The 21,394-nt window shown below is 31.1% G+C and overlaps 1 protein-coding gene across 7 annotated transcripts; it reads left to right on the top strand.

Moving 5' to 3' along the window:
* The first annotated feature begins 278 nt into the window (after nucleotides 1–278).
* LOC120766536 (C-terminal-binding protein) lies at nucleotides 279–19,504 on the top strand. Of its 7 annotated transcripts, none has more exons than XM_040092113.1 (10): nucleotides 289–382; nucleotides 596–1,191; nucleotides 6,576–6,829; nucleotides 6,923–7,206; nucleotides 7,275–7,580; nucleotides 7,649–7,909; nucleotides 8,516–8,647; nucleotides 8,758–8,977; nucleotides 15,252–15,439; nucleotides 17,481–19,504. In XM_040092113.1, exons 4-10 carry the CDS (start codon nucleotides 7,012–7,014, stop codon nucleotides 17,553–17,555), a joined length of 1,377 nt encoding a protein of 458 aa, XP_039948047.1. In that variant the 5' UTR covers nucleotides 289–382; nucleotides 596–1,191; nucleotides 6,576–6,829; nucleotides 6,923–7,011; the 3' UTR covers nucleotides 17,556–19,504. The 7 variants fall into 7 exon arrangements, with proteins under 7 accessions (XP_039948043.1, XP_039948047.1, XP_039948045.1 ...); XM_040092111.1 differs by having other exon boundaries at nucleotides 15,252–15,454; XM_040092112.1 differs by having other exon boundaries at nucleotides 290–382; nucleotides 8,516–8,656.
* The last annotated feature ends 1,890 nt before the right edge of the window (nucleotides 19,505–21,394 follow it).

The following is a 21,394-nucleotide window of genomic DNA, read 5'->3' as shown; positions in this document are numbered from 1 at the left end:
TGGAATAACATTAGGCCATTTATATTGGAAATGAGAATTTAGTTAGTTTTGTAGTATGCTATATAAATTAGAAGTACAAAGCGAGTTAAAAATAATGAATTGTGTTTTTTCCAGTAGTATTGATGAACGAAATCAGGTGGTCTAATTAAATAAGAATATTAAAAAAATTGCTTTCCCATGTTTGTGTGAACAAACTCCTCAATGCAGCCCTGGTGAATTGAAATGCCGCATGGCAGCGTGTACTAAAATTATTCGCAGTTTGATAGAATTCGCTGGAGTTCGATAGTTGCTTATGTTCACAGGTCTTGGTGTGCCCTGCATTTTTTCAATATATTCTTTTGATAATAAATTAAATTCCTTGTGATACATTGGTAAAGAAAAGGTGTGTGCATTTTTGTGGTGTTTTCTTATCAAGTTTATTGAAAGGTTTAAATTTGTTGTAAAAAGCATTTGTGAGTACGCTTGGAACTAGTGAAAACTGAAAATCGGCAACAGCAACGAGTCAACTGTCATTGCGGCGATTCAGTTTTCATTCGTTCGCGTATGAGGTTTGTGCGAAATGCACTATCGCGTCATTTATGTACTAAAATTGAAGATAACAAGAAGAAGCACAGACAGCAAAGAATCGCCGTGTTCTCCACAATTTTCCGCCATTTTGAAAGCTACGAGTGTAAAATTTAGTGATTCGTCAGAAAACGCGTTGCTTATAAAATTGCTAAAATTGCTGAGAAAACGTACATAAAATAAATAAAATAAGTGTACATTTTTAGTGGAGCAACCAAGGAAGTGTTTGTGAATAAAAAGTAGTTGTTTAAACATTGTGTTTGCTCGATTTGTTCGAGGAAAATTTTATGTTCTGTACAAGCGAAAAGGGCTAACCAACGCAGAAAAAAGCAAGCCTACTACAAGTGAGCGAGTAGCACCACAAAATCCACGGTCTGCCGCCGCGGCTATAAACTTAAAAGGCAACACTTTGTAAAATATGGTTTATAACTTGTTACAAATTTAAAGTTTGTTGACGTGCCTATCGCAGAAAATAAAATTGAAAGTTGTCGCGCAGTCATAGTTCGTTTCGTTCCCAGACCTTGTCAACGTCGCAGAACACATTTAAGTCGGTCAATACATACATAGTGACCATTCAACAAATCGTTCGTGAATTTTGTCCCTTTAAAATAGTGAAAACTATTACTGGTAAGCCTTGCTTAATAGTCAAAATTATATTTGTAGATATGTGGGATGATTAATACAAAGAAGTGCTTTTTGTTTCACTTTTGAAAATAAATAGTTTTTGTATTGCGAGAATGGTATAGCCACTACTTATTAAATAACATGCATTATAATCCCACTTTAACTCGTGTTGTTCAATAAAGATAATCAATTTAAGTTTTTCTTGACAAGCTGAGGGCCAAAGGCTTCGCACCAGCCATAAGCCGCCTCCTATTCACACTTGCACGCCGTGCAGAAAAAGAAAGTAACGAGTTGTAAAGTGGAATAGCAAAAAGAAACAAAAATCTGATAATTTTAACGAGTGTAGATGGCGCGAGCGAATAACTAGTGCAAGTATGGCGGCGAATATTGTTGACACATTTTTAACAATTTCTTTATGCTCCAAAATAACATAAATAACTAAAGCAACAAATACCACTGACATAAACTTTTTCGTATATAAAATGTATTTGTTCAATGGAAATTGTATCAATTGTGATGTGATCTTTGTATGATTGATTTTTCCAAGTCATTGTTTTTTTGTGTTTGGCAGGTTCGTTTGCTCCCCGAACATTTTGTTTTTCGAAGTTTTTACAAATTGTAGCGTCTGCTTAAAAATCAAACCATATGTAGATAGTTATTTGGCGTATTTAATTTAAGAAGAAAATGCAATGAAAATTTTGTTATCTGCATAAATCTTGAAAGAATTAAAGTACAAAGGAAATATATAGTTACATACGCGAATACAAATGTCTACACTGAAAAAATGATAAATATGTAAATAAAAATGCGGTATGTAGTATGCGGATGGCAGCGTTTGCAACAATGTTTTTTGTTTGTTTCAAATTAAAAATAGATATTTTCATAACACATTTTCTAAAGAATTTGACAGTATTTGAGGATTTTTTGAATGTAGTGGAAAATGTCAAATCTACATACAAATCTCTGTATAGAACTAGTGTGAACATGCGTTTGCATATTTGATATATAGTATGTCGGTATACAAATCCAAGTCTGATCAAAATATTTGTATTGTCAGCAAATTAATTGGAATTAACATGAATTCTCAGTGTCAAATCCGCATATGTTTACTGTACAGTAATATTATTCCCACCATAATAGAGTTTATTGAGCTGCAATTTTTTTTCTTCTGAATATACATATACATATATAATATATAATATAGGGATTTAACATGGTGTCAACTTTATTAAATATTTTGAAATATGCATATATATATAAAATTGTTTAAGGAAAATGCAAATAAGACATAGCTACATACATTCTTAAAAGTATGAAACTTTAACGGACATTGATATTACACGCTGCATTTGTCTAAAAGCAATTCTTGACGTTTTGCTTATTGCCACCTACGCAACACTAAGCTATTGAATATTGAACACATGTATGTATATATGTACATATAAAAAAAGATAAAACAAAAGAAACATATGAACGCAATGAACAAGTAGTAAAAATCGACAGGCATATTCCAGAGAAGTTATAAAACCAACTGCTGCATGTGTATGTACACATTTGCCATTTGTAAATTTTAGCGGGTTGTCTGTTCGAACAACGCACAATGCATCCGCCATTAAGCTACTTCAATTTCCCCACTGACCTGTCTGACTTACGGTCATTCAATTACGAGCACGCACACTATTCCCTTGCCATTGAGACGAAAAGAGGTTTATCTGCCGTTGCATACAGCACGTTTTGTGGAGTCACATGTTTTTGTGGCTTAAGTTGCCGATAGCGACGTGAAGTTCGTTACATTTGACAAACGTAGCATGAGCAGTTGTGGAAATGCAACCAGTTCTTTGCAATATCTTCAGTGACTTGTTTTGCATAAATTGTTGCATTTCAGTGTGACTAATAAAGTAAAGCGTTAAACGTTTCCCTAATAACTCGTACGACGTTTGTTCCTTCGGGTTTACTCTTGGGTTGCGTATAGGTTAAACTTTGGTACATATGTATATCTGTCAGACACACGATAGTTTACCCCTTTAGCTTGTGCCAAATACAAAATAGCAACTTTAAAATTAAACTAAAAATTGTTAAATTAATTATAAATATAATAACAAGTCTTGTGTTTTAAACATTGTTATTAATAGTTACATGATTTGAGTACCAATTTACTATTGAAGCTTAGGATTTGAAATGAAATTTGTTATATGGCATATATATTTTTTTTTTAATAAGACCAAAGTATAATCGTGTTTTTTAAGGAAGAATGACGAAACGAACAATCCAACAGGCAGGCAGTCAGGCAGACAACTATCTTTTTGACTTTATGGCAGTGCTAAGTGAAAAGAGAGTTAGAAAATAGGTTCTATTGTTTGTTTGCTCCGTTTATACACATAAGCAGCATGAGAGGGAAAGGTACAACTTTATAAATGCCAATCTTTATAGGGTTATTTTTTCATTTCAGTTTTTAGTATTTGTTTTTTAAGAGCTAATGGCAATCGAAACCGGTTTTTTGCATTTGTAGAATGTCAATTGTGTTGCTACATAGCTTAACTTACTGATAATCAACCATTGGATGGAAGTGAATGTTTACCGGCTCAGTTTGTACGTTGACACACACATTAAATGTGCTACGCACGCAAGTTCATTAATTAATGTTAAATATCATAGTTTATATTGGTAATAGGATCGGGTTGCTTTTGAGTAGTACAATATAATCGTGTTAATTTCACTTGTATTTTCTGTACTGTATATGATTCTGATCCCACTGCTCAAGCGTTTATATACAAAATACCTGCAACCATGTTACAGTCGCATATGAAGAGTGACATATGTAAATATTTATATACATACATACATATGCAGAATTTTAGCACATGTATTATGTGTTTGCTTAGTCACAATAATATAGAGATAGTTTTAGTTTAAGAAATTTTAATCCATATTTGGATACATAAATCGCAGAATAGACGGATATATAAACTATTTTTTTTTAATATCTACGAACAAAAATATGTATGTTTTAATACAAAGATTAATTTTTATTAAATAATCAATTATCAATTTTATAGCATTTATTCAATATAGTGGAAAATGGAAATGTGTCCAAATTCTTCTCAGTCATTCTTAATCTATAAAGAATATTCCTAAATAGGTATAGGCATATATGTATGTATGTGTATGTAAATAATCAGACCTTAATTTTGTTGTCTATGATCGTTTGGAATATTTTGCTTTCGCACGTCATCAAATTGTTCAACACAAAAATAGCAAAAACAAATCCTAATCTTATCATTCGTCAGAAACGAAACTGAATTGTTGCCTATGTAGCCTTCATATAAACATACATACCTTCATATGCGTTTACATATGTATATACGTTCGTATGCACGTATGTACATAATTGTGCGAACTCGTAATCAAAAGCTAGCTGCACCTAAAGGGTATGTTGATGGAGAGGGACAGCAGGTGTTAATGATTTCACAATTGCGCGCTATATCTTTCAGCTGCCTGAAATAGAATTTCATTTTCAGTCTTATCTTTGAAAGTACCGCATTTGTATTCTACACATATACATATGTATGTATATGTATACGTGAATATGTTTGTTGTATTATTTATTTCTGTGTTTTTCATACTTGTACAGTAGAGCTAGCTACTGTGATCAATTGAATGTGTTAGTAAAACATGCATTGTTTGAAGTACGCATATAACTTACAGATATTGTGAATATACATATATGTTCATATTGTATGTATATACCATCTAACGGTCACTACTTGTGATTATATGTATTTTTGTTTCTGTTCTGCATTTAGTCAGCGACAAGACTAAAATTTAAGCTTCGTTTAAAAACGCGGTTGTAATACATACATATGTATATATCAAAATTGACGTTTGTGCATTCGTTTTGGCACTATAGCATACCGTTTGCACTATTTCATATTTAACTGATAAGAACTTTATTCTAATCTCACGTACATGTGAACGCAGTATAAATACATGTGTGTATATTTTATAGCTATATTCTTGAATAGGTACAAATGTAATTAAAAATATTTGAGATTGTTTGCATCTTCTAATTGCAGTTATTTCGGTGTGTGATTTTCTTGAAATCAACAAAACTAAGTTGTCTTTTGAATACAATTACGATACATACTAATGCCATATGTAGATAGAAAGTGATCAAGTTGAAGGTTATCATACAAGTGCTAGCATAACATACCTTTGATATTATAAATACTAAGTACAATAAAGGAATCGATTGAGACTTTTTTAATTCACTAAAATATAACCTATTTACATTACATATTACACTTGTGTCTACTTGTTTAATAAGATCATGATCGGAGAAGGATAAGAGGAAATAAGCTTATTTGGTTTTATACACTATTTGAAATGAAAATTGATGTCACTAGTGATTTCAACGGTTTCCCAGTATTTTTCAAACATCCCAGTGGGATAATAGTTTGCATCCAACGGAAAACTCTTTTTTAGTTCTTTCTAGCCAAGGTTTGCAATACAAAGAACCATCAAGTCTTGTTTTTGATCGATCACTTTATATGACATTTTATGTTCTATAGTTGTCAAATCTGAATAATTTGTTCGGAGAGATCATAGCGCTGCGTTGGACAATTATCTACTATGTACCTTATTTACTAAAGGTACTTTGTTAAATAAATATGTTTTTGAATACAAGATTCGCGGTTCCGCCAAATGAACCGTTCCCACTTCAGTCTCGTCTAGGTAACTGGAACGAACTCGAATTTTTATCCGGGCAACGACCGACAACTAGGCACCATTCATTTTTTGAATATTTACTGCTGCTACAACAATTACAAATAGGCAGCTTCTTGGGGAGAAACTGACATGTGGAAAAGTTCAGATTGATATCATAAAAACTTAGGAATTAATTCGCGTATGCACACGTTTCATGTGTGTATAGAAACAATAATTTCCTACAGTGGAGATGATCACAATAACAATGCTAAACTAAATTCTTAGTTGAATTCAAAAAAATTCCAACAACAAAGATGTTACAATATTGTATAATTTTTTTATAAAGCTTTTTATTAAAAGCTGGCTCAAAAGTAAATATTAGCAATGAGTTCACTGTCAATAGTGTTCACTGTCAAAGCTTGTAAATTATGTTTTTGAAAATAATGTTAAAAATAATTTCATCACAAAATCGATAAACGCGTACCAACACCTGCTAATATAAACTTCAGTTTTTATAACTTTATTGTAAAGTTTTAAATGAAAAGTATGAATTATACATATGTATATCTGGCTATCTGTCACCTCGGCAGCGATGTTTTTGAAATGTTATATTCTGCTACAATAATAACCACAACAATTTTTTAATTTAATTTGAACGATAAATTTTAATTAACATTTTTTAGGTAAAATGGACAATTCAACATGAATGAAATGAAGTTATTATGTATGAAGGAACCTCATTTGTATTAAATTGTAATCGTTGTGCCAGTTGAAATATCTGAGAAAATCTGTGTCGTATAATTTTACGCTTTACATAGCTGAACTCAAGTGGAAAAGGAAGTGCAAGATACGAACGATTGCGCTTAGTTGGAAAACCGAAAAATTGCAATTCATCACATTTCTTTTTTAAGGTCAAAGTTTTATATTATTTATAGAGGTAAGTATTGCTGACTATTATTAAAGTCTGTTATTATCAAAACATTTTGATTATGATATAATTAAATTTCTTTCTTTCGTTCATATAATGCAGGAAGAGTGTATTTAACACACAAACATATTAACATAGACTTGGAAAACGAAAACGTAGTTTTAAATACAAAAATACGGTAGTACCACACAATGGATAAAAATATGATGTTACCGAAGCGTTCACGCTTAGACGTGAAAGGCACATTCGCCAATGGTCCGTTGCAGGCACGTCCATTGGTTGCGTTACTTGATGGACGCGACTGTTCAATTGAAATGCCTATACTGAAAGATGTGGCCACAGTGGCCTTCTGCGACGCACAAAGTACATCCGAGATTCATGAAAAGGTAAAATTCTAATTAGATTAAGCAGTAATGTTAAAGTTCATATCTAATATAAATTTAATCCAAAATAGGTTTTAAATGAAGCTGTCGGCGCACTAATGTGGCATACTATAATCCTTACAAAAGAGGATTTGGAAAAATTCAAAGCTTTACGTATTATAGTGCGGATTGGTAGCGGTACGGACAATATCGACGTGAAAGCAGCGGGTGAACTAGGTATTGCCGTTTGTAATGTACCGGGTTATGGTGTTGAGGAAGTAGCAGATACAACAATGTGTTTGATATTGAATTTGTATCGAAGGACCTATTGGCTGGCGAATATGGTGCGCGAAGGCAAAAAATTCACTGGTCCTGAACAAGTTCGAGAAGCAGCGCATGTATGTTAAATATTTTGAAAAGTAACAGAAAATTTTGAAATTAAAAAATTTTCATAAATTTTTTGTAGGGTTGCGCAAGGATTCGAGGAGATACCTTAGGACTTGTAGGACTTGGTCGCATTGGCAGCGCTGTCGCTTTGCGAGCAAAAGCATTTGGCTTTAATGTTATATTTTACGACCCCTATCTTCCGGATGGTATCGACAAATCGCTTGGTCTAACTCGTGTCTACACCCTACAAGATTTGCTGTTTCAATCGGATTGTGTGTCGTTGCATTGTACACTCAACGAACACAACCACCACTTAATTAACGAATTCACAATTAAACAGGTATGATACTGTTCCTTAATTAAAAAAGAAATCATTATACAGGGGTGGTACACTAATTAGCACACCCGCATGTGCACTCAAATATAACCTCAAATCTATTTTGAAACAGCTTGGTCAAGAGACCAACACATCTCAAAAAAAACGTAAAAAGAATCATATAAAATTTTGAAAGTAATTAAAAAAAATAAAATTAATGGGTTTATATTTACTCAATACATATTTACATGGGTATCCATTTTGGGAAATAACGGATGTACATCCTCTCGGCATGGATGACCCTAGATCCGCGTAGATGTCATTGGGAATTTTCTTTTGAATAACTGCCTTCAAAACATGCGCTGTCTTTATTTATGAAATAAAGGCGGTATTTATGAAATAAAGGCCCATTTATTTGAAACCGACCACAAACTTTTCAGTAGTGCCTGATTTTTAAGTGTAAAAATAACTAATTTATATACAAAAAATTTTCTTAAATATCGTTATCTTCAATTTTCAAGCAGTACTATGGGAATATGTAAGGATGTGCTAATTAGTGTGCCACCGGTGTCTTTAATTTATTGGTTTGATTATTTACATAAACTTTTTTTTTTTTTTTTATTATGACAGATGCGACCTGGTGCATTTTTGGTAAACACAGCACGAGGCGGGCTGGTCGATGACGAGACCTTGGCACTGGCTCTGAAACAAGGCAGAATAAGAGCTGCAGCTTTAGATGTGCACGAAAACGAGCCCTACAATGTATTCCAAGTAAGCCTCTAATTGCCAATTTATGCATAACTAGATAATTTATTCTTAGTATGTATATTTGGCAATACAAACAATTACTAATAACATATTATTTTTTGCAGGGAGCCCTTAAAGATGCTCCAAATCTTATATGTACACCACATGCAGCCTTCTTCAGCGATGCATCCGCAACCGAGTTGCGAGAAATGGCAGCAACGGAGATACGACGGGCAATAGTCGGCAATATTCCAGACGTCTTAAGGAATTGTGTTAATAAGGAATATTTCTTGCGAACACCAGCTGTGGCTGCTGCTGCTGCAGCTGCGGCAGTGTATTCAGAAGGTAAACTACAAATATTATCAAATCCAGAAAAGTGAAAGTAATATTTTAAACTAAACGTAACTTTAATAATTACCAAGAAAACAAAAAGAGGAAATAGAAGAGAAACATTGCAAATTATAATAAGCGCGAAAACTGAATATAAAGCAAACAGGTTTAAATACAATTAAATTTAAATAAAAAAAAACACCACAAAAATAGAGTTAAAATATAAATATTGAGTGTAATAAAACCTGCAAACTAAAAACAGAGCATAATACAGTATATTGAAATATTTAAAAAGATGCAAAGAATATAAAACCACAAACACAAAACAGTAAATCATAATAAGGACTATTTAAGAATCTAATATAAATGCGAATCTGCAAAACAAAAAAAAGTAAAATAAAACAAAAAACACAATTAGATTAGTGCATAGAATCACAATACCAACAACAAAGAAAAAGCAAAATAATAATAATAAGCATATAGTAACAAGTCAAAAAAAGATATAAAAATGCAATGCACATAATATAGCGAGAGAGGAAAAGAAATGAATTTCTTGAGACAAATTTAATTAGGTTTACAGCAGCGCATCAGTAGCGGAGCATATACGTACATATGTTTCAATTTCCTTAATAATAAAAAAGTCATGCAGTTGTACAATACATGAGCTTAATAATGTGTGTACATATGTACAATATGTACATAGTTGTATTTATGTCCAAACTCATTTACCCTCCTTCATTAGCATACGCGCTCTATATGTATACATACATACAGTTTAAAACATAAAAAAAAAAATAAAATAAAAATATATATGTACATATATATATTGAAAAATCAATCGCGGCAGTGAAGTTTGTTGCAAGGCATCCGATTCTGTCAGAACACGCAAAAACATACACGACGGTTTGGTTAGACTACTCTTGATTTTCACAATGGATTTTTTGTTTTAACATTTCAATGCGCAGTTCATTCAAATATATTTTATGATTCTTATCATCTGCACTTTATAGTCTGTGACTGTTTTCGCATACTGAACTGCTGGCCTTGTACGCATTAGGGCTTTCGAAATTCCAGAATTTTGTATTATTCAGTATGTATCTGCATATCTGCATCAAAAAGTGAAAATGTACAAATGTACCATGATTCTTATTACAATTTTTCTAATTTCGCTAATTTTTGTCACGACGTAACTGTCCGTATATATTGTTTTTTTCTTTATTTTTTCGATATTTAAATTAATAAAATTAACTCATATTTCTTTATTTACTTGTTTATAAGCACATCAGATCAATGAATTTTTTTCGTTTCTCATCAAACGCAACCGCTTGTCAATTGATAATTTTCTTTATGTATGTTTTGCGTTCTTTATAAATTTGGACAACTAATTTATTTTCTTATAGTCCGCATTATATACAAAACCCAAATTAAAAAGTGAGCGCTAAAAATATATGTATTTCAAAGCTCACATTTAAGAAATTAAAAGTCTTGGAAGAGAAAAATATAAAATTTTCCTAATGAGCTATTAAGCGCACCGTCCTTGTTAAATATTAGTGTTATCTGAATACAAAAATTTTTGCACTCTGTTTTAGCACCTTTTTGTTTTGAATTCAATTGTGTATTACTATATTCATTTGCTGTTTAAATATTTCTTCTTGTTTTCGCATTGCTTTATTCCAAACTTTTTTGAATTTATGTTCTATATTGTAATTTCCCCTATTTTGCGTTAGGTTAGAGTTTTCGCATTTTTGTTAGTTCAAAAGGGCAGACCGAAATTATTTTTGCTTTTTTGACATATTTGTAAATTACAATATAAAAAAGTGCAACCATAAAAATGGTTCCAAATAAGATGGTAATGTTTCCTCTTCAAAGAATTCGTCAGTAAAAAAAATTATAATTTTGAAATAGCAAGCAAAATATTTGATAGCATTCATGAAATTTCCTTGTGATATACATATATGCTACAAAATCTTTAACAAGCTAATAATAAACTTAAAAGTGAACGACAACTACACATCAAAACATAATTATACATCCACTTGGCATCCAACCGAATTCGAATATTGGGTGCCTGCTGGTGTAATTTAAGAGTTAATGTCGTTAAATGTATACAGGACATAATGCTAAAGTATTTTGTGTGTTAATGGATGTTAATTGTAAGAGTGTGTCTTATCCATTATTGTAAAGCAAACAATCGTTTATAAATCATAGAAGAGGAATGAAGAAGTTATTTCTATATTTTGTAAGCAGTTGTGTATCATATCTGTGCACATAATGACTACTTAACATTTTATATTCATTTTATGTACGTTTTATAATTAAAGCAAGCAAAAATTTACTGACTTTCAAAAATCAAATAAAACTGTAGTTGATAGTATAACTATAACCTCAAACAATTATTTTTACTTGAACATAATATATATGTATATGCTAAAACATTGGTATGTTTCTTCTAGTAATTATAATTAAGTTTGGATGGTTTTAAGCTTTGTCTAAAGAACTTTTAATAAGAAAAATGAAAATCTGCTCTTTAAATGATCTCATCATCCTTGTTTATTTTTAACTACCAATACATACATACATACATGTATGGTGCATATATCGAAAACGTATGTAATACAGCGAACAGTTCAAAATTGATTTGCCTAAATTCTAACCTAAAAACAAACAGTTGCCATTTTGGATGCGAAATAATTAAGCTAAAAGCGTGTAACAACAAACAATACTATATATGATAGGGAAGATTTGCGATCAAACCGTTGCTATAAACCGTTACACAGCTGATATTCTTCTTTAATACAACAACAATAATGACAAACAATAGATGCGCGGGATAAAACAAACAAATAAATGAATGAACATTAGCAACATGAAGGACGATGAGAAAAGATATAACAAAAATTTTAACATCTAACCTAACAAACTTCAAATATACTAAAACAGAATAGATTATGTACATTTAAAATACTTTAAATTTAATAATATTAATTTAGAGATACGATTATATAAAAGTAAAAATAAAGTAAATAATAAAAATATAAAATCGATTTATAAGTTCAGAAAAGAAAATAGTATGTAGTTTTATGATTAAAAATATTAGCATGCTGAATAATGCAAACAGACACGCACGCAAATTTATCGTGTGAAAATGTGCGCGAACGTTTCGTTTATTATTTTCTTCGCAGCTGCATTCGTTCACTGTGAAAACGCTGTGGGAAAGTGTAATGAACTTAAATTACTGTTAATTAAATCACACGAAATATATAGTTGTATTATTTTCCAAGCATTTTAGCTGTCACATAAAGCAATTGCAACACAGAAAGGGTGTTAACGCATCTCAGAGCTTTCTTAAGTGTGAAATATTTTTTACGCTTGCAACATACGCTTATGTATACATGAAACTATACGTGTGCGTATGCAGTATAATTACAAAGAAACTCATATAGAAACCACATTAAATGCTTAAATGTCCTTCCGCATCTATTTCTGAAATAACCAAATCAAAAATTGCAATTATTTATGTAATATTGATATGAGGCACATTTCCACAATTGACTTTCACTGTCTTGATTCTCAGTCAGAATTTTTTATTATAAATTCCAAATATTTACCATGAAATATAAATTGTAGCTTACAAAGTAGGGATAATTTGCACAAATCAACCGCAAATAAAGCGCGCAGGCGCCACTGCAAGTTCAAATAGGCAGTGAACGCTCAAAATACAACATAACAGATCTTTATCTATGCCTTTAATTTTATACTTTGTCGTAAACCAAGATTCACTAGAAAGCTGTAAATTATTTGTTATAAAAAACAAAGTCTGGAATTGTGAATGTTGTCAGCGACGTGTCGCCATTTGCCCAGCTGCAGCTACTTGCATACAACGACCGCAACCATCACCACTGCAATCACGTCTACATCTACTGTTTATTGCAAAGGAATATGTATACTGAGCACCCACTCCCACATTGCAAATTTAAAAACAAAAACAAAAAAAGTAAAAATAAAAAAATAAAAACTAATGCAAAAGAAATTATACATACATTAATATATTATAATAAGTATATGAGACACATAAAAGTATAAGTTTAAATAAGGAAGAGTAAAGATTGAAGTTAAAACAACAGATTAAAATGATCATAATTATGGTCAAGACAATGATGCAAAAGAAAGTAAAATGAGATGAAAACTGTTATTTTGTATTGTATAAATATTTTTAATAACTGTGAAAGCTAAATAAAATTAAACTTTTCCAGAGAAACAAAAAACAAAACAAAAATAAACTAAATTCTAAAAACAAACGCGCTAAACTCTTTTCTTTAAGCATAATTTCTTCGATATACTTGTACATAGTCAACATAGCTGCGCATTGTCGGCTTTTGTCGGTTGCATTTAGTTTTCGCAAATAAATCAATACCATTGAGTCTCTTATGTTGTTAGAGTTATTTCCTTCTATTTTTTTTTTTGTTTTTGCGAAGGCATTTGAAATTTTCTGGGATGATGGAATCATTAAGCGAGAGCAAAATTTTGTATATATAAGTGAAATAGAAATTTTTATGCACAAAAAAAATGTTATATAAAAAGTTTTATAAGTAAACTACAAAACAAAAAACGAATGCTGCGAATGAAAGTCAGTAAATTTATTAAAGCTAAATAGATATCACTTAGGTTAAAAACTAGATTTACATACGACACATATCGACCACCAAGTACTTAACTATATCGGCTTTAGCTACAATATATGCAATTCCAAAGAAATGGAATTTCGGAATTGTAGCACAAGATGACAAATTCCTCTCTCATTCACTTACACTTACAGTTTGTTTTGTGCAGCATATTCGTTTCCATCATTCCCACGAATTTCCAAAAATTGTTCTAAAATAGTTACAGTTACAATTCGCAGTGTGCTTGTATATCTTGGAGAGTGGCGAATCGAACAAACAAGTGGCATAAGCAAATACCGATAGAATAGAAAGTATTTATTAGCATAGGAGCAAACGAGCTACGCTTCGAAAAAGGCTATGAATTAGTTAATATAGGTTTTTATGTATGAATTGATTTGTATGTGAGTTCGTATGAATTTTCAACACTGATATGCAAAATGGTGCAATTTTGAACGATTGGTGTGTCTCTAGTGCTGTAGAAGCTGCAAGTTTGTCGGAGTCGCCACTATTGGACTACTGTAGCATATAGCTGACATATAACAATGAAGTTTAAGTTCGTGTATGAAAATCTTTTGATTATTGTCCAATCCCGGACCACATTTTTAAGATCGCACCACTATAGCATATAGCTGCCATTCAAATTGACCCTATCAAAATCAAAATAAAGATCTTTTTATACCCTTTATGCTATAAGGAATGTTACGGTAAGAGTATTTTAGAGCTTGGGTTCAGTCGAGGTTAAAGTTTTTTGTTGATTTTTTTCTTGTTCAAGAGGAGTTACACGCAGAAAGTTTCGAATGCCTTCAAAAAAAACTTAATAAAGTATAGTTCGTCAAATAGTTGAGTATGCTTTTCAGCTCTTACACATGCAAAATTTTACTTTTCAAGTATTCTGCTAAATTTTTTGGTAATATTAGATAATTTGTTTAGATATTCGCATATAGGATGGACATTCGTTAATGTTTACGTTTTAAGTCTAAGTTAAGTTTAGTTGGGGTGTTTTAACCATTTCCGGCAGCAATGAAAAACAGTTTTTCGTCGCGGTAACTATAGTATAAAACAGCAATAGGAATGCAATAAATATAATACGTATTATGATCTTAGCGATATTAGCCATTGATCTTAGCCATATGGCCGTGCAGCGAAGTTGGATGTACTTCAACGGTAGGATTGGGCTGCCTTCCAGGCATATACTGTCATCACACATCATATTAAAGCATTGGCAATAGTTTTTATGCTACTACAGGCACAGCAACAACAACCGCATACAAATACAATAATTAATATTGAATAAACCCTTTAAACGCCGAAATCATTGCCATTGTCTTCTACAACATGATAATCTATTTCTCTTTAGGAAACTTTTTGAACAAAATACATAAAAGGAAATTTTACAAAATTCACTTTAAATTAATTCCCATAGACACACAAACGTACTTACGTACACATGTATGAACTTTCATTGAGCAAATTGTATAATGCATTATGTCAAACAAAAAACTGCTGCATTTATAGATAGTTAGTAGAGATAAAATTGTAGTTCTTATAGTTCTGATGCTGCAAGTATTTCAATATTAACGATGTTACTATGCTATATGCTACATATATGTATGTATACAAACAAACAGGATTAAATGGCGGATATTATGCAACGAGCGGACTGCAACAGGCCCATAGTACCACACATGATGTACCGCATAGTGCAGCTGGCAGTGCGCTTATCGTTCCACCGCCGCCGTCGGTAGTGAATCCGTCGCCAGTTCCTACGGTGCCGTCGGTGCATATACCACCGCAAGTTGGATTACAGCATGGACTTGTGAGTAGTAAATCGGTAGGTATAGATATGTGTTGCTGTTGTTGTTCTTGTTATTGCTGTTGCTGTTGATTGTATGTTGTTGTTGTTGTTAGTGTTAGCATTGTTTAGTGTAGTAGATTTGTTAGTAAATGAACGCTCTGGCTTTCCAGCCCTACATATGCGCATACTCACTTAATATGTATATCCATATTTTTATATGGATGTTGATTTCATATATGCGCATCCATGGACAAAAGAAAGCGAACTCAAGTAAATGGTTAATACATCCTGTATTTGTATCATTTCAGTACTTTTCGATTGCTGTGCTTTCTATAAGTTTCTAAACAATTGAAGTTTGTTGTTTGTTTAACTAGTAAAAGTTGTTTAAATTTGTTCTTATCACCAGCTCGTTGTTAGTTTTCATTTGGTTGATCGATTATGTAATATTAGCTTTAAATTTCTAATTGAAGTATTTAGCTCTATGTAAATATGTATGTGTGTGTACTTTTATGGGTTTGGAAATGTGTGTGTCGAATACAATAAATAATACTTATTCGTTGATTTATCGCCTTTGTTAAAGAGCCTGATAATCTATAATTGACACATTTGATTATTATTGATTGACACATTGTTACGCCTATTAAAATAATTAAAATTTTATACCGAATAATTATTCGTATTTTTAATTAATTAAAATGTACTAAATAATTCTAACTTCCTATTTTGAAATATACATTTTTTAATTTCAAATTTAGTTTCAAAATTTATTTTCTGACGAATTCTTGCTTGTATTCCGTTTTTTTTTTACATTGAAGTTGCTCAATGATGTGAAAATGACATAAGTATGTATTACTATTCAGTATTATTAGTAAATAATAAACTAGTGCTTTATCGAATTTGTTTAATTTTATTAAACATAACAGCATTTTCCATTTAATAACCTTTGTTGAAATTCTTTTTGTAATATTTGGCGGCATTCATATGAAAGCATTAAACTTAATTAAAAGATTTATTTAAATAATTTGTAATTAATTAAAATAATTTTTAATCCCAAATAATGATTAAAAAATATTTTTGAATCACAAATACTGGATTTAAATATAATAAATATATTAAGTCCCAAAAATCGGATTAAAAACTTATTTTTATTTGAATTGAAAAAATAAATATAATCCCAAGACCAAAATTGAAATTAAAAAGTGAAAGCCTAATTTTAATCAAAATTTGTTCAAGTGAAAAACTAATCCTGCATATGTACACTAAATTATTATTGAAATTTATTTTTTGAGAACATTAATTTGAAATTTGTGGAATATCCTTTATATTTATATAACATATATGTACATACATATGTACCTGTATATGCGATCATATACTCAGCAAAAATCATTTCAAGAGTGTTTAAAGTCTTTCAAGTAATATTTTGTTTTACGTTATTCAGCTTATAAAAAGCATTAACTATTGCTTAAGTTTTCATTAAACATTATTAATTGATAACTTGTTGTAACCGTCTCTTTGAAACTGTTAAGAGAAAAAAAACATTTATCCTTTCGGAGATTAAAATTTCAACAAGACTTGGTGAAAATGATTTAAGCTTTCACTTTAAATTAATAATGCTCACCATTTATGTAACTCTATTAAATAATTAAAGAAATATTATTTTAAAAAATTATTAATTCAAAAAAATTGTTTTTTTTATATATTCGTAAATTACTGTCAACTGGTTGAAATTAGTATGAGTGTAGGGTACTGTAAAAAAGCAAAATAAAATTTAGAATAAATAACATAACAATAAAAAATAAGAATCATATTTAAAGTATTATATTTAAAAGTCAAACACTACAAGACCGTTTCGTCAAAAATACCTAAAATATGTACGTAACTAATTTGACATTGCGTTTTATTGAAATTTACAACAGTAAAAATTAAATTATTTTAACATTTTAATTTCTTCACTTACATTATTTGTTGTAATTTTTCTGTTATAATTAAATTATCTCAATTATATTACTAACATTTAACAAACCAAAAAAATAAAATTTATTTTCTCTTTTTCTTGCAGCCCCTGAATGCACCAGACCCTAATAACCATCTTTCGTCTGCTTCTAACATACCAGAGCCATCAGAGGTCCAATAGTTCAAAAGCGCCAACAACTGTGAGTGGACTCAATAAGCTAATATAAATAGAAAACAAGACCTACAACCACAACCAGCAAGCAAACAACCAGAAACCGCTGAAACGAACACGCAAATTGACCTGAAAATAATTTAAAAGCAAATTCATTAAACAAAAAGTGCAAACAATAAATTGCTGCGACTAATTTTCAAACAGAAATATTTTATGAACCCCGGCCAGCAGAAAGAAGTCTAGACGTGATGTAAAATTTTAAACCAAGAAGCAAATATTTTAAGATTAATTATGGCATAATTATACATAGGAAAGAAAGAAAGCGTTCTAGCCGATGCTTTGTCGAACGCATTGATCCAAGCTTAGCACTTAGTACGCAGAAACAGGCAGCATATTGAAATAATTACATAATTTAAATGAAAGGATGCGGAAAGCAGCAAAAAAGAAACGTAAAAAAGGAAAGAATTTTAACTTGATCCGTCACAACATTTGGTTAAAGTTTTAAAGCTAAAAATGTATTCGCTTCTGTGAGTGATACAAAACATAGCATATTTCTTTGTAGGAGTATATTACACTTTAAACACGCTTATTCGCTCTACAATACTTAAAAACATGTTCAAACAAATACAAATTAATTGAATAAATGAATAATTCAGAGTGAAGTACAACTAAATATAAACAAAATGTATAAGTATCAAGCTCATTATAAATGTTTAGTTAATCAAAAAAGTTGTCTTACATAATAATACTCCTTTAGATTTGCAATTAAGTTAAGTTACTTATGGAATTCAGTTAAATAGTTTTATCTGAATTGATTTAGAAAGTAAATATACAATATGCGAGAGCAGATTGTATTACCAACGAGTAGATGTTACAAAATAGGCTTCAAATAACACGCTTAAGAATTGTGAAATAATTTAATTCTGATTTTTTTCCGAGTGATGCTTAAGCGTTTGCTAAGAAATGCGGTCGGCAGTTGGTTACACTGCAGTGACACTCTTCAAATGTGCATTTGCATATATTCCCTAAAATATTCAAATAATAACTAATCCGTAACAGCACTGACCCTCTATATAGTGTGCTCAATAATAATACAACGAAGTTTTTGTACTGTTTTTCTAATTTTGCTTATAAGAGTGTGTATACATATGTATCCCACCTAATTGCTTCTATGCAAATGAATAAATAAAGCGTTTGCATAATGAGTATTTCTTCAAAATTGATTTTTTATTAGCTGTTCTTGAAAGCCTGCCTAACCTGTAAAGCCGCAATTCGCTTAACTTTTAATATTTTTAGAGTTCTTGTAAGGATTGGAGTTTTTCAAAGGTGTTTCAAGCAGAAAGCTCACTGTTTTGGCTTCGTCCACCTAAATTTCCTTATATAACCATTCTCAGCTCTCATTTAAGCTGAAAAAAATAGCTATATATTTTTATTAGAAAATATAAATGCAACAATTAAACCTACTGCCGTCTGGTCAATGCAACTAAACGCTTGCTGTGCGCTCACTCAATATTTAAATTGTCCACACCATTCGAAAGGAAACTTTTTTCCCCATATAAATTGCAATAAAATATTTGAAAATAGCTTAAAAATCAGAAAATCGTATGCGTTGTTATTAACTATTGGCACCTTTTCCTTATGATTTGCATTATCATATGTGTATTTATGGCAATAATGGCAAACTTCCATTAAATTTTTAATTTTTTTTTTCATTTATTCCTTTGAATTTATAATTTTGAACTATCTAACGTCTTGCAATACGAGATTCACAAAGCAGTACACGGATAGTTCGATTCTGGTATTGTATCTATAAATATGTAGATTTAATTTTAAGCACCCATACAACATATGAACAAGCAAGTAAAACACCATACATACAACACTGGAACATACACGCATACATATAGACATCATTGATTTAATTTGATTTACAAATATAAATGAATTATTGTACGAGTGTAAGTCACCTTAATACTATAATACCTACTATAAAAATAATTGTTTTTATTTTTATTTTTGGTAAATTTCTATGTTTAAAATACAAATTTAAATTTTTAACTATAAAATCAATTTAAAAATTCTGGTACTATTAAGGTATTGATAATTACAAATAAAAAGGCAAACAATTAAGTTTTTCGACGTGTAATAATTTCTCGGTAGTAAAGTAAGTAAGTAAGTATACGTAGATTGACTATTATACACATTTCGGGATTTGCTAACCCCTGTGTTGCAATCTGACAACTCACAACTTTTGTAACTTAAAATACTCATCTCGGCCAAAAAATAGAATTAAATCGCGAACATTTCCTCGCGATTAATTTTTACAACTCTCTATGTGGATTAACTGAGCAATAGTGTACACCGATGAACTTAGCTCCATCTAGGGCCAGTGTTTTCAAAACGAATTTCATGAAGGTCGTCCAAAATCAGTGGTTGTTCCAGAACACTAATCATCAATCGCTCCAAAAATACTCGTGTCGATTGTGCGAGAGAAATGTTAAAAAATATGATATCGGTGCTTCGAAACACGTCTATGACATCGTGATGATTCGTTTTCGAAACCTTCAAGATTGGAGAGCACCGATTTTTCCGAATAAAACAAAACATTTGATGGAAATAGATTTTAGTCACTGTAACCAAAACTCCAGCCACACTAAGCTGAGCTGACACTGACTGTACAGATATGTTTCTACACCTGAATTCCTGACTTTTTTTGTGGTGTGATTTAGACAGTGTACCTCAGCAATTCTCAGATAATTGACTAGTTCAAAGCGAACATTGCTGTTGTAAAAAAACATTCTACTATAAATGCAGCCCCCAAAAGACATTCTAATACTGTGGCAAAGTAGTCCGTGCCGAAATTGACGATTTGAGGTTTTTGTTATAGCTCTCGGCTATCTGCTATTTATAATTATCCAGTGTTCCCTAGCTACTTTTAGTCAGAATTTCAACGTAGTTAATGAGTGTAAAACTATAATCGTGCAATTTGATAGAAGATGGCAAACAGTTCTTTTGCTATACCTTTGGGCACTCAGCTTTCAGTTATTTTTAGAATTAACCAGTGATTCTTGCTTACTTTCAACCAACATTTCCATGTAATTATTGGGTCTATAACTAGACATAAGGCAATAGTTTTCCATCATGACAATGACCCAACTCATATTGCAAGTAGTATGGTGAAAAACTATTTGAAGAACAACGGTTGGAAATTAAAGTCCCTGACTTTGTCCCTTCTGACTACTATTAGGTCCTGTCAGTGCAAACAAAACTTCCTCACGGGAACACGGTGCAAATCAGAACAGGGTTTCTAAAATTGGTTTGATTCATTCGTGACTGCTAAGTTGACGCAGTTCTTTTGAAATGGAAACCACAAATTGCGAGAAAGGTTAAAAAATGCTAGAGCTTCAGATGGACAATTGTTTGAATAGGGGATGTTCGTGCAAGCAAATAGCTGTACCAATATTGCGACACTGTTGTTATTTTGCAAAGACTCAACTGATACTTATATTGCAACATTCTTGCGTCGAATATGCTGCCTTGCTATACTGCTGCAGGGATTGAGGCTCGAATATCTGCATATTATTGTACGTTTTTCTTAAATAAACTTTCCAATTTTGGCAAAAAAAAATCGCTCGAATATAGATAGTTATAGACCCAATATATTTCAATTAGAAGATGTAACGGTGTTGGAACCATGTAATAAGAGAAAATGTATTTGCTTTTACTGTTTATAATTTAAAAATTATTTGAGAGGTTCTTTCTGACGTTGCAAAAACGATAACACCTCGACCTTAAATTGAACTAATTCCCTAAAAGAAAATTTTATTTTACTTTATATGAATATGATA

Source organism: Bactrocera tryoni, chromosome 1 (genome assembly GCF_016617805.1).
Source record: "Bactrocera tryoni isolate S06 chromosome 1, CSIRO_BtryS06_freeze2, whole genome shotgun sequence".
Lineage (NCBI taxonomy): Eukaryota > Metazoa > Arthropoda > Insecta > Diptera > Tephritidae > Bactrocera > Bactrocera tryoni.
Note: the sequence above shows the minus strand (reverse complement) of the source record. Positions and strands in the feature narration are given on the sequence as shown.